General features: G+C 42.1%; 1 protein-coding gene across 6 annotated transcripts in view; it reads right to left on the bottom strand.

Annotated features, from left to right (window-relative positions):
• The window catches only part of TNRC6C (trinucleotide repeat containing adaptor 6C), a 117,519-nt gene that overhangs the window by 43,709 nt on the left and 59,892 nt on the right, over positions 1-13,918 (bottom strand). For all 6 annotated transcript variants that reach the window (XR_010886109.1, XM_067308605.1, XM_067308608.1 and 3 more), the window contains one exon: positions 509-3,100. Coding sequence is in view for 5 of the 6 variants with exons in the window: in XM_067308605.1 (XP_067164706.1) it covers positions 509-3,100 (2,592 nt within the window). In the remaining variant the exon portion in view is untranslated. The remainder of the gene's footprint in view (positions 1-508; positions 3,101-13,918) is intronic.

Below are 13,918 nucleotides of genomic sequence, written 5' to 3'. Positions count from 1 at the left end.
AATACTGACTTCAACTTTAAGAGGAGCCCTTGCCTTAACAGTTTCCGAAAAGCTCTCTCTCCACATACAGGTTAAACGTCCCTTTTTACACCAGAATCCCATTAGCTTCTCTGCGGATTTCACAGCCCGTCCTCCCGATCAGCAAGATTTCAACTGGTAAACAGAGCAAGCGGGAACTTCTGGAGGAAGAATGAACTAGCTGCTTTGTTGGTGCTAGTAAATGCAACACGATCAGTCAAAGAATTTAAGCTCCATGTTCTACATCTGTTTGAAAAACTGAGTAAATTGTTAAGCCATAGTCAAAGTGAATAAAAGGAAAACGCCAAGCAGATCTCACTTTTTTTTTTTTACCATTGTTAATAATTCACTTTATGCATTCAGAAGTTGCTCTTCCCTATTAGACAGTTACCTGTTTATTCCTCAAAAATCAGAGGGGCAATATGAAAACTAGATTTAAATTCTTTGCGTTTTACCTCTGTTTTAAAAGCAAATAAAACGATTTTCATACCTGGACCAAGCAGCGGGGACCGGTTCGGCTGGGCACTTGACTGATGCGATGGCTGAGGTTCAACCATATTTGTGTTGATAATGGTGCTAGTGGTGGTGGTATTGGTTGTGGTACTGCTCTGAATTATAGGATTATTTCTATCCCACATGTTTACAGTCTTGTTGTTGTTGTAATTTGGGTCGCCCCAAGCTGAGGTACCATCATCGATTTCCATCTTGCGGCGAATGGACGGTGGAGATGGCTCTTCCCAGCCAGTTGCCTCACAGTTCTCTTTTTGTTTGGCTGGCACTGGCCCACCAACCCACCCCGACCCCGTCTGTTTGACAGAAGCAGCTCCTCCCCAGTTACTCACGTTGCTGTCCTGGGGTTTATTAGCCCAATTTTGTTGGGGGCCTGGTTTTAAAGACTCCCCCCAACTTGTACCTGTATTAGCCTTGCTGTTTGTGCCATTTCCCCACCCACTGGTCCCAGACCTTGTGGAATCATTCCAACCAGACCCCGATCTATTGTCAGAATCCCATCCAGATCCATTCTTCTTCCCATCACCCAAGTGTCCAGGAACAGATGATGAATCTGCCCAATCTCCACCTCCCGAAGTCCAGCTTGGATTTGATTTCTGTCCATCTCCCCAGTTTTGAGATTTAGGTTTCTGAGGTTCACCCCAGGTAGGTGATTTGTCCTCCTGATTTGCGGTCCCACTCCAAGCGTGGCCGCTTTTGGCAGCAGCAGCATTATTAACAGTAGTAGAGCTTGCTGACTCTCCCCATCCCCCTGGGCCATTTGGTGCTTTGTTGTTATTGTCTCCCCAACCTGTATTTGTTGGAACAGCTGCAGGTGGAGAGTTGACCCACCCAGATACTGAAGAGGTATTTGTACTGTTCATGATGGACCCATCGTTCTTCCCCCCTGAGTTTGAAGATTGAGTAGCTGCACAACCCCAGGCCTCTGTTCCATTGTCATTCTTTCGTTCAGACCTTGGGGACTCTTCAAATTCCCAGGCAGTGTTTTGCTTTACAGGGGTCTGTCCCCACCCTGTATTGGACAGGACCCTGGGGTCAAGGTCATTTCTTGGCAACTGAACTTGCCCTTGGTCTATCATCCCTTTGTCTCTCCTCCTGCCTTCTCCAGCCCCCTCCCTCCCAGTACTGCCTTCATTTTGACTTCCACCGCTGTCATTACTTCCTTCGCTAGCTGTGGTGCCAGATGCTGCAGCTTTGGCCCAAGAGTTCATTTGTTCATTGCCCTGCTGCATGGCAGGATTCGGACTGGTAACACTAGAGCTATCCCACCCTGTTGATCCTTTCCCATTGATGTCACTATTGGAATGCTGGTTTGAGGGCTTGCCCCATTCACCGTTTACACCGTTGCTGGTGTTACGGTTGGGGTGGCCCCAAGCTCCAGAATGCATACTACCAACACCACTGTTGCCACTGCCCCTGCCCCATGCTAGTACCCCAGGCCCAGAAGGAGGCCCTGAATCCCACGCGCTTGCTCCATTTCCTTCCTTTTGCACAGCACTGCTGGATCCATTTTGTTTAGCACTTAATGCTGAGTTCACAGTGTCTCCATTCCCCTGACTGAACCCAGAATTGCTGTTTCCTGTGGCAGGATTACCTGGGGACATCCCCCACACTGAACTGCCCATTCCTTCACCATTGCCCCCACTGACTTGAGAAACTGATGTTCCATTAGCACCAGGAAGGCCTTGCAGGTGGGGCGGGATGATGGCCCCCATACCAACAGCCATCCCCCAGTTCGGCAGTCCATTTGTCTGCATTGCATTGATAGGGTTTGGTGAAGAGTTCATGGGGTTAGTGTTATTTGGTCCATCAGTGTTAAGGTTCTGAGGTTGTACGCTGAAAGACACATTCTGAGAAGTGGACGTTTGTGGTTCTGTGCTCTCTTGCGGCAGCAAGTTTCCCCAGGCACCTAAGGTGCCTGTCGGGTTCCCATTCTGGTTGCCCATGTTCTGACCTATGGCACTGACTGGACTGCAAATACTGGAAGGGTTGCCTGCTCCCACAGTTCCTTCATGTCCAAGTACAGGCCAGGCAGCTGGATTGGCATTAGGGTTAAGGTTAAGATTAATGCCAGCATTTGAGTTGGAAGCACCCCAGCAGTTTTGACTTCTACCATCTCCAATCATGTTGTCCATCTTTCCATCCCCACCGCTGGCAGAGCAGTGAGCTAGGCCAGAGCTGGAGCCTGCAGCCACACCCCACACTCTGGCTGAGTTTCCATTACCGTTTGCTCCACCAGCTCCAAGGGCACTCTGGTTAGAAGTGCTTTGGACGAGTGCTCCATTGGCGCCATTATTGCCATTAGTTTTCTTTGTATGTCCAGTGAAGTTGCCTTGGGCACTCCCTGTAGCCATGCTACTGTTCTCTGAGCCACAGTTGGAGGCAGAGTCAGTGTCTGTAGTACATTCTGAGGCAGATTCAGTCTCAGCTCCTGTAATGGAAGGCCACGCTTCCTTGTCAGTCCTGTCTATTATCACTTTATCCCAGCTGCAGTTGCCGTCACTCCGGAAAGTGGGCTGCTGTCCCCAGTGGGAATTTTCATAATGGTCTCCCAATCCACTGTGACTGAGATCTGAAAGGATCCAACAAGGTTAAAAATGAGTCCACTGTGCCAAGCACTATGAAAATACCCTATTAAGTACTATTTTACATTCTAACGCTGCATTCAAAGTTAAATTCTACATTATGCTAAAAATATTTGGAGTACATTTTTTGTGATGCAGTAGTTTTCTTCACTATAGTAAAGCATCATGCTCATATTTATGTTTTTCAATCTGATAAAACTCTCAGTTAAAATAATGAAAGCATTCTGGTTTAGGACAGAGCACCAAAAATATTTTGCATTTCTTGATACACCAGTAAAAACAATAAACAGGCAATAAATATGGATAGCAAATACACTAACTGACAGGAAAAATCTAAAAAACGAAACTGAAAAAATGCTCTAGGAGATCTCTAGGAGAGGAGACTCTTATCATTTATTTTGACTCAATCAATTCTCACTCTTCAGAGAACCACCATAAAAGATTATCCAATAAAAAATCTAAAATGTCCACCTGCCATTGCTTATTACAAACACAATCACATCACCATCATCCCACTTAGTTCATACTCCATTTAGGTTTTTCCTCAACCCTACCTGTACATAAAGAAACAAATATTGACAGCCGTCTTAACCATTCTGTGTCGAATCTACATTTAAACACCATTAGTCTTACTTACTTTTTGGCAGAGAACACAGACTTTCCTAAACAGCAGCCAGTTTTGCCAGGGAACTGAGCTCTTAAATGATTTGCATGGGGCTTAAACATTCTTTTTAACTTGCACATACAGTCCAATTTTTCCCCCAAACCAAAGAAAATAAATGATACCTTGTAAAGATACTCAGAATGCATTTTTTTCATAGCGCCTCCCACATCTTTAAACATCTATGCTAATCCAAAAATTTAACCAAAAGCTCTTGAACATCTAGTTGCTTGCTGGAGTACAAAATTTAATAAACTGAAAGACACAACACTTCTCCTGCTAAGGCAATTCAAGCTTACTTCAGGTTATGAAGCTGAAGCTTTTATTTATATGCTGATTGCTCTGTACAAGAGCGTTTTAGTACAAATTACTCCCTTTATTTTCTTCTGATACAAATTTTATTGCAAATAATTCAGTCTGATCCTAGGGATACTGACTAGAGGCAACCTGTACCACAGTTCTTCTAACTGCTTCTCTGAATAAGGGAGAAAACTGTGCATATATGTACATTATGAATTTTGAATATCAATTATTTTTACTTGCTGTAACCCTGCAGAAACACAACTTTTTTTTTTTAAAATGCTCAATTATTCTTCATTAGATTCAAATAAGAAATACAAGAACTATTTTGCGGGGAAGACGTATACAAGTCTCAATGAGCTGTTAATAGCGGATGCCTAATATACATTAACTTAAATCACAAATATTTTGGTGTGATTAGCTCGTCTTTAGTTGCCTCCAGTTAAAAGCATTCCAATACTGGGAAAAACAGAATAAAAAGAGCTCCCTCTCTTAAGCCAAGTCTAGTTATTCACACATTTCACCTGTAGCTTTGCAAGCATTTAGCAGAAAGGAGTGATTACTCAGTTTCCTGATGAGGATTGTAACGATGAAGAAAGAACACTCCAAACCAGGACAATATCTTTATATCTCCAATTTTTTCTTTTTATTTATTTTTTTAAATCCTTAGGTGCTCTGGTTATTCAAATATCTGAACTCTCTGACTAAACCTTCAAATTCACTATTTTTCTTTAATGTTTATTTTTGAAGAAGTGTCAACATGACAGTCTAAGACAGTCACAGGTGCTAGCTAGCTTAGGATGGGCTGGGCAAGAAGTGGACAGCAGAGCTTTTTCCATGAGACAGACCTTCAAGTATCTCCGATTAGAGAGCTCCAGAACTCCTCTGTCCAGGCGGAGCTTGAACATCTGCCTAACCTTTGTAAATGCAACTTTTGCCAATGCATTCAATGATACTTTTGGAAGAGAAAAATTACTGTAGAGTGGAATTTGCATTTAAAAGCTCGTAATATAGACAGAAATGCCAGGATTCCAAACTGCATGTCATATGAGTCAGGAAGAAACTGAAAGCTCATATATTAATTTGAAAGTATTTTTATAATGGAGTTCCTGAAAGTCAAACTGAATTTCAACTAAGTACTATAGTCAAATGTAAAGACTTATGACCAGAGGTAAGAAGTGATGGGAGATACAAACAGAATGTTCAGATGAATATGGGGTAGAATTGGTAGGACTTCCCAAATTGCAGCTTTTAAATTAATTTATTTAAAGAAATTGAAGCAAAAGAAGGAATGTTAAAGATAGGCAGGCAGAACAGTCCTAGCTCATCACCTGTCTACTCATGATCCTGGGAAAAACCTAGTGTTTCACAGAGCAAAGAGCAAAATAATTGAGATTTTTATTATAGATCCAAAAGAGACTATAATATGAAAGTAGCCACTCAGATTTACCTGGCTTCTTTCTCCTATACACAATGACTAGAAAGGAAGAAAACATCGTGTTATTCCTGGACAAAGCCGACTGGGGACACTGCATATCTGCAATGTTGCCAGAGCTAAGGGAGAAGGTTGAAAAATTTACCTGATAATCCAGGTTTGCTATGCAAGTGTTAAACAGAGACTAGAATCTTAGATAAGACATAGAAGGTGAAAGAAAGCCAGTGAAATGACTTAAAATGGGTCGACAGGGTCAGAAAAATGAGTCAAGCAGCATTCTCAGCAGAGCAGAAATAACAAAGGAAGAAAGCGGCAGTAGTCAAGGCCAGAAGATAAGGAGTTGAGGTAACCAAGGAATCAGATAAGAGGAGTTATGTGAGATTTTTCTCAACACTGTGGGTGGTGAGATTCGGCAGTACATTTCAGACATGCCAGAAAGATTTAAAAGTGGCTTGAAATGTATAGTTTCAATAAAAAGGTCTCGTCAAAGCTGCAACCCAAGCTACGTATGCGAGTGCCTGGGAGAAGGACGGTGCTGCCCAAGGCAAGTTGAGTGTCTGTCGAGGGCAGGCTTGCGAAGAAAGATCAAGAGCACAGTGCAAGGTGATGCTTCTATACTTACAAAGATGACATGAAGACCAACAAGAGGAGCTGAAAGGAAGTTGCTTGTTTAACTGTTTTTTTCCAAAGTTAAAATGATCATTAAAGCCCTGCTCAAGGATGAAAGCACTTAAAGGGAGAAGGTAAAGGGAAGGGGAGGGAATGGAGAAAGTCGACGACTAGACAGAGCTGTGGAAGATTCCTGAGAGCAGGGAGCAAAATGATTCATTAAATGAGATACTAGGATTTTGAAGAACAGACAGAGAAACAAGGGGGAAAAAAAAAGAAAGCACGAGGGAGATGCTTTTGGAGGGACTGCAGATCAACAGATATTCCCTTTCAGATATCATTGGCATAGTTGCTTTTACTGAGATTCATATACACCCTCCATCAATAACCATTGACTAATCTCAAAGTGGCTGCCTTGATAAGGGTTAACATAAATCCGTTAGATGACATAAGATAAGGAAGTATTTCTTTTAACAATATTGTACCTGTCCTGTATGTTCCCCGTTCCGCGGCAACAGGGCCTGGTCAGTGCCATCAGGCTGGCAGTAATACATTCAAAAAACCAAACAATTTGGTAAAATCTAAATCCAAACCCTTCCAGTATAACATTAACAGTGGTCGGATTATCAGTTAAAAAAAAATAAAAAATAAAATATGAAAGAAAGAAATGTACTCGGACAAAAATGGTTTCTTGGAGATTGAAGACAGAAGCTGTTCCAAAAGCTACTTCAGTTACCAGCTTTTTAAAATGTCTGGCTTTAGCTTCTGGACTACATCAACGAGTCTCAGAAGTGACTGGGAAAACCTCATGGTGGTTACCACGTATCTGACGACCTGCCTGAGCAGATGACTTGCCAGAGCTCTTTCAAAGTAGCAGCTTTCTTCTGGTCTCAGACCGGGAGATTTTTTTTTTCAGAGAGACACAATTATTTTGGAGTGTCCGAACATTACTGGCACGACTAGCTCCAACAGCAGAACGCTGCTGCTATAAAACTAGAAGTAACAGGACAGATGAGAGTCAGATGAAGAGAGTGGGAAAAAAAATGCACAAAATAAACACACAAGCTACAAAATCTGTGACTTTAGTCCTGGAGAAAGATAACAGTTTGAGTACAGACCCCGATGCTGAAGAGAGAAATTTTTATATTCTTGCCTCTAGAAGCAAATAAACAAAGGACATTTTTCCTTTTTCTGTAAACATCTCTTTTCCTAGAGAATAAATAACTAAACAGTAGCACAGAGTCCTACTTAATCCACGAGGATTTAAAATATATAGGCAAAATAATGAAAGGGAAAATATCTTTTATGATTGAATCTAGGGATTTTTTCCCCTCTTTTTTTTTTTAAACGAGAATTCCCTCCAACTCTCTAAGAAACCAACTCTTCATAAAAATTGCCAATATTTTCTTCTGTTTTATTTTCAAAGCTGTTCGACTGAAATGGGGAAGCCATTAAAAATATTAGTTCTTGAGAACTGGTTCCCCTTTCATTTACCTGCAAGGACCAGAAGTAAAGCACTGCAGCCTTTCAGGAATATTTCTCTCTCTCCTCTGTGAATTGAATAAAGATTTTTAATAAAGCATCAGGAACAGGAACCACAGGTATTTTACGTTAGCAGCTCTTAGTACTGGTAAGCCACAAAAGTGAAACCAACTTTTAGCAGTATTTTGTGTTTGAAAAGCTTAAATATGCATCTTTCATAAAATACTGCTCCCTTGATTAGCAAAATTTCTTCGGCAGTCGGGAAGGAAAAATTAATCTCATACTCAGATTTAAACATAAATACCCAACTTTTGTCAAATTGCAACCGTACTGCATACCTGAAAAATGCACAGCTTTGATCAGCGTTAGCAATAAGAGTTATTTATAATATCCTTAATAGGGAGAGGGAAGATTACTGGTATTACTAAGTATTATACTCAACATGCTTTGCAAACTTTGATTCAGTACTTACTAAAAATAGAAACCATTTTTGCCTGTGTTCCATAATTAGGATGAATAATTAGTTGTAAAAGCGGTTTAATGTTTACATAGATTACACGCATAAGCTACAAGAGTGAAACGTGAGAAACTGTTGTAGGGGTTTCTTTGAAATAAATATTGAAATAATACTTTGCCTGCACAAGCCATTTATCTGAAACGTAGATCCACCTCTGAAAATGTGGTTTACAGCAATATTTCTTTTCATTTTTATCCAGCTGAGTTAAAAATAACTGTATCTTCCCAACTCCAATTACTGTAATTAGTTTGAACTGTGCACAGTGAAATTAGGCATCCTCAGCTATAATGTAACATTCAGCTGATTTACGAACCAAAGCATGGAGAGGGTGTGAAATGGCAAAGCGTGGCATAAATATTTAATGAGAACCACATTATTAATAAAGTTTTGTTTATCCCTTTTTAAATCAAATCTAATAGAGACTCCCCCTCTTATTGCTAGTTTTATTTTGCAATTCGTTTTAGTCAGCGTAATAACAACCAGATTCATTGGCTCATTTTGTCCTGCCCAAATGACACATTACAGACCATGCTGTCCTTCGCTTTGACATGCAGAAGAGAGAAATATCCCGAAGGCTAGTGACAGTCCGGCTGGGGTTTTTAATTGTCAAAGTTTAAAGACTCGGAGCAGGCAAGTTAACACAAAGGCAAATTACTACCCCCCCCCCCAAAAAAGAAATAGCTTAATTTTCAATTCAAGTCAACACAAGGCAAGCTTTAAAACAGACTCTACATGATTTTTTTAATTCTCAATTAAATGGGAACTGCCAGAAGTGTTTGAAGCGTCGGAGCAAATGTAGGTTAACTTTATAAAAGAAAAAGAAAAGATGATACAAACATCTATTCTGAAGAAAGAAATGCAATGAAGCAGCAAATCTGTGAACTGTAGTGCTAACATTTAAGGCTACCTGGTACATTTAGATATATGCATATGCTGTCTGAGGCTCAGGACAGATTTGAAAACTGCCATCTATTTGAAGCAACTTAGGAAGCTAACTTACAACAAGTCTCATTTTATGAAATCTTGAAAAGCATACACAATGTGGGAAGACAGAGATGGAAGCACTGAATAAAACAGCTTTATTTATTTAAAAACTAAGCCATCGTTAAGTGCACAAGTGGGAAAGCCTGCTACCCCGTTTTAATTTTCTGCACTACGACATCAAAACGTAGCTCATTTCCTCTGATGCTGGAACCCTTTAAATGCATTAGCAAAACAAGCACAAACAAACAACAGTTTTCATGATTAGTAGGGATTCCACTAAATGCTACCTCTTCAAAGCAGAAACAGCAGGAGCAAATGCCAAATAATTTCATTTTTCTGCTCAGTGCAACATATCTTTAGCAAGCAGCTCGCTGCGAAGACGCCATTTTATCAAACCTGAAACGCAGCCAAAAGCTCAGGACGCTGCGCTGCTGCGCTGTCTCTGAAACGTTATGTAATAAATTGATTTAACAGAAGCAGATGCTATTTTCTCAGGGTTAGGGTTACTTTTTTTCTTTTTCTTTTTCTTTTTTTTTCCCCTCCTCTCCTCCTTGCGGGCTCTAGAAAAGGGCTGACGGGTAATAAAATACCTGCAGAAAGGAGCCGCCCAACCATCCTAGGAGACGCTACGTCGTGCGCAGAGCTGTCGCTACTGCCGCCTCCGCGCTCTCCAGGGCTCTCCGCTTCAACATGTCGGCCGCGCGCAGCGCGAGCCTCGTCCTGTCGAGCTGCCAGGAAAATCGCGCCGTGCAAGCGTGCGCCCGGACAACCTGCGAGCTCGCGCGGGCCTCGGCCGCCGCGCCGCCTGGGGAAATGCCCTCCTCCCCCTTCCCCTCGCCGCGCGCCCGAAACGCCAGGTTAAGGTATCGGCGGAGGAGGATTTTTTTCTAAGCTTCGATTCTCTAATTGCAGCTGACACTAAACCGATCTTCCGTCCTCTTTAAATTCTTTCGGCTGTCGCTAAACATTTTCACCGCGGGACCTGGCTGCAATTAGCCGCGCGGCCGCTTTCCGCCCGCGTTTTGAAAGTCAGCCAAAAGAAGGAGCCGCCGCGTTTCGCCGAGCGAGCGGCCGCGGAGGCTCCTGCCCCCTCAGCGGCTCCTGGCCCCTCGGCGGCCGCGGAGGCTCCTGCCCCCTCAGCGGCTCCTGGCCCCTCGGCGGCCGCGGAGGCTCCTGCCCCCTCAGCGGCTCCTGGCCCCTCGGCGGCCGCGGCGCCGCGAGACGGGGGCGGCCGCGCTCCCAGCGAGTCCCGCACGGGCGCTGGCACGCCGCCCAGCGCTTAATTACTTCCCTGCCTCTGCCGAAAACAGATCCCGGCAGCAAACACGAGGGCAGATTAATCACGGCCCCCGTTGTTTATAACCGCGCAGAACTGCCCCAAACACCACATCCCGGCTCATGCTGCTTTCTGCTCGGGCGCACGAGGGGAAAAGCTTTCGAAAACTGCACGCCGGGGACCGCTGGTTGTCTTTAAGACGTACGAACAGTGTCAACACAAGGGGGGAAGAAACCAGCTTAATATTTTCAGGATGTATCTTAACATTGCAAATTAGATGAGAACTTGCATCAACGCGTATATAAAAATCTTAAGGGATAATTTATACACACCCTTCCAGGATTTCTAATACACTCCTCTGCAATTACTTCTCATTTCCTTTCTCCTCCTCCTATCTGTCCCAAATACATACTGATTACATAGTAAATGGAGCACGTTTTAAATTTGCTGTTTTGACTCCGGTCAGGTGTTCGTCTGAACGCTTTTATCCTTTCCCACGGGATGGCACCTAACCGAGGCGGCTGTAAAGCTTTGCCCGCGCTCCCCGACCTGCTGCCGCTTCGCGACCAAAGCGCAGTCACCGGGGCTGTTCTGGGCTCGGGAACAGATCCACCAAAGCACTCTTGAAATAATAAGTTCCCTTCCGAAGGCATTTATTCCCTGCTTCTTTGCAATAGCCTCTCAATACTGGGTGGCTACAACCTCATTTTAAAAACAACAGAAAAATTAAATAAAGAAAAAAAAATCCCAAACCTTTTGCTTGTTTCTGCTCTATTCAGAAAACTCTTTCAAAGGCAACCCTAAATTAAGTTTGACATTCAATTCTGCAAAAATTTTAAAGTCAGAATACTGTTGTGATTATATTCCATTAATATCAGTTACACGACTGAAATTTTCATTAGTTAAAATTATATGTCACAACTGTAAGAGAACCTATGACAGTCCCATGTTTCTTGTAGCTTTGTTACAAATATTGTAAACTTCTCCTGAAATCTATTTCAATATACGGAGGCAGGTGCTCATAAATGGTACCTAATCAAGGGGCCTATGTCTACCAGACCAGGATACAGAAGAAGAAAATGCAGAACAGATACCAAAGTCTGGGGGCAAAATAAAACACGGTTTCCACCCCAGCGGCTGCTGCAGTGCCTAGCAGACCCTTTCGTGCACTCCATCTTCTAACAACCTCTACAGAGCATTTGTCCGATAAAATCTGAAAATGTCATTTTCAAAAGCTATGCGAAGAAAGCAAAGATCTCTTCTCCCAGGAACTGATGGGTCGCCAACTAACCTACCTCCTTACAGATAATGAAAGACTTAAAACAGGGGATTCAAGAGGTTATGCAGACCATTCGCCTGATCTAAGCAAACAGTCCTGATACATGCTAAGGGATGTTTGTCCCACCTGCCAGGAAAGCCCTCCCACAACTGAGATTTCACAGATTCCTAGAGCTCACTTCTTAGATACCTTTAGTATGGGGAAGATTTCCCTAAAATCTAATTTTAATCTCCCCTGCTGAAATTTAAGTCTAGTACTTCTTTTTTGATCCATCACAGGCATACAGAACACATCATTTTCTTCTTTGCAGCAGCCTTTTATGTATTTCTGCATTTATAACTCCACACAGTCTCCTCTAGACTTAGCAGCCCCAATTCCTTCACTCCTTGCAAGTCTTGTTTTTGAGATGTCTACTCATTCCTGTTACATTCCTCTGCTCTTTTTCCAGTTAATTCACTTCCTTCTGAGAGCACAGTACCCCAAACTGGACTTAATGTTCTATTTTGAGGCCTTATCAGAAATGAACAGCATAAATGCTTCATGGAAAAGTGTTTTTATAAGCCTCAGTTTATCTGTCTTCTTTTCAAGAGTATGACACTGTTAATCAGGTTTACCCTGTGACCAAGTCCAGATCCATTTCTGCAGCATGATACTCAGGTAATCATATTTGTCTACTCAACCACTCCTGCCAAAGTAAAGAATTTTTCCTTTTTTTTTATTTGAAAAAATTTGATTTTATCACCATTATTCCATATGACAATTCTGTCTTCCAGTGACCTGTTTCCACAGTTTACTCATGAGAATGTCTTCGGAGTCTTATTTGTCCTCGTATCAGTCTAGAAGGTTAAACTGACCCATAATTCCTCAGCTTCTCCTTTCTTCCCTTTTAAAACCAGTTGTTATATTTTCTCTTTTCTGCTCTTGAGACTTTGAAAGAATGCAAATGGGCCAGACTGCTACAATCCATCCTTAGTACTATGAATTGCATCAGATCCAGACAATTTGAAAATGTTTTATTTCCTTAAGTACATTAGCTCATTCTAGCCTTAGTTCTAAGTCAGTCATTGGTTCATAGACCAAAGGAAAATGCATTTAAGGCACTGTCGATGCCATCTAGCAATGGGTCTCCCTGTTGATCAGGCCGATTCCCTTGGTCTTCCTCATTACTATTAATGGAGTCAAGAAAAAGTTGTCTTTCTGTTCTTTATTTTTTCTTAATAGCTGGAACTTCTTTAAGACTTGTTTCTTACAGTATCATACCTACCAATTTCTTGAGTTGTATGAGTTGTATGAAATTCCTCCCTTTTTCCTCCTCCTTAGGACAACACTCTCATTTGTGGTCACGTTGACCTTAGCTGTCAACCTTTCACTCCTCCACTAGCAGAGACAGGTCTTACTACTTGGTCTCTTCACATCCTTCATCAGGAAACTCTGCACACTTAACTTGCCGGCCTGTTTGCCTCCTGACCTTTTTTCCCAGCAGACACCTGGGCCATTTATTTATCTGGCTACCACTAAATCACAGCCTTCCACAGCAGAACCACAGACAGGATACGGATCCACAACTGCCATTAAGCCATGCTGCTTTTGCACAGTCATTCTCTTTGAAAATGAGGACAGCAAAAACACAAAGGAGTCTCAGTTATTTATCCTTTCACAGATTTCTCTTTTTCCGACTACTAGTGAAAAATTCTAATCGCTGTCAAGTAGATTTGGAGCAGCAGATTTATTTTTCATGCTCTGCTGCCTGATGTCAGATAACACACACAATACAGAGAAATTCATTCCAAAGATTAGTTTACTGATGAGTTTTGTTTTTTTTTTACAGTCATTTTTCATTCATAACACCTGTATTTATGCTACACAGAGGCTGCCACTTCTCTGTCTATATTCAAAACATTGTGTGGAATTTTCGAAAATTTACAGGGGAGAAAAATACCTTTATTAGCCAAGACTTATTTCCCAAAGACTTCTCTCATTACAATATATTTCAGAAAATGTGGATCACTTAAGAGTACATCCCAGACAGTATCTGCTGGCTAGCTCTCATCTCCATGTTAACTGTTGTATTTTCTTCCTTTCCTTTTGTCTAAACACGCATCTGCCACTAGTGACTTTGATAACACTGCCTGCTTTCCGGGGGCATGGGTTGGACAACAATCACTACTGAACTCTAAAAAGCACCATGGAAAAAGAAAAAAAAAACAGAAGAAAGAAACATAATCGCCATCCATGTAACCTCTGGTGGTACCTGAACATCCC

The sequence above is a fragment of the Apteryx mantelli genome, chromosome 19 (genome assembly GCF_036417845.1).
Source record: "Apteryx mantelli isolate bAptMan1 chromosome 19, bAptMan1.hap1, whole genome shotgun sequence".
NCBI classification, from domain to species: domain Eukaryota; kingdom Metazoa; phylum Chordata; class Aves; order Apterygiformes; family Apterygidae; genus Apteryx; species Apteryx mantelli.
Note: the sequence above shows the minus strand (reverse complement) of the source record. Positions and strands in the feature narration are given on the sequence as shown.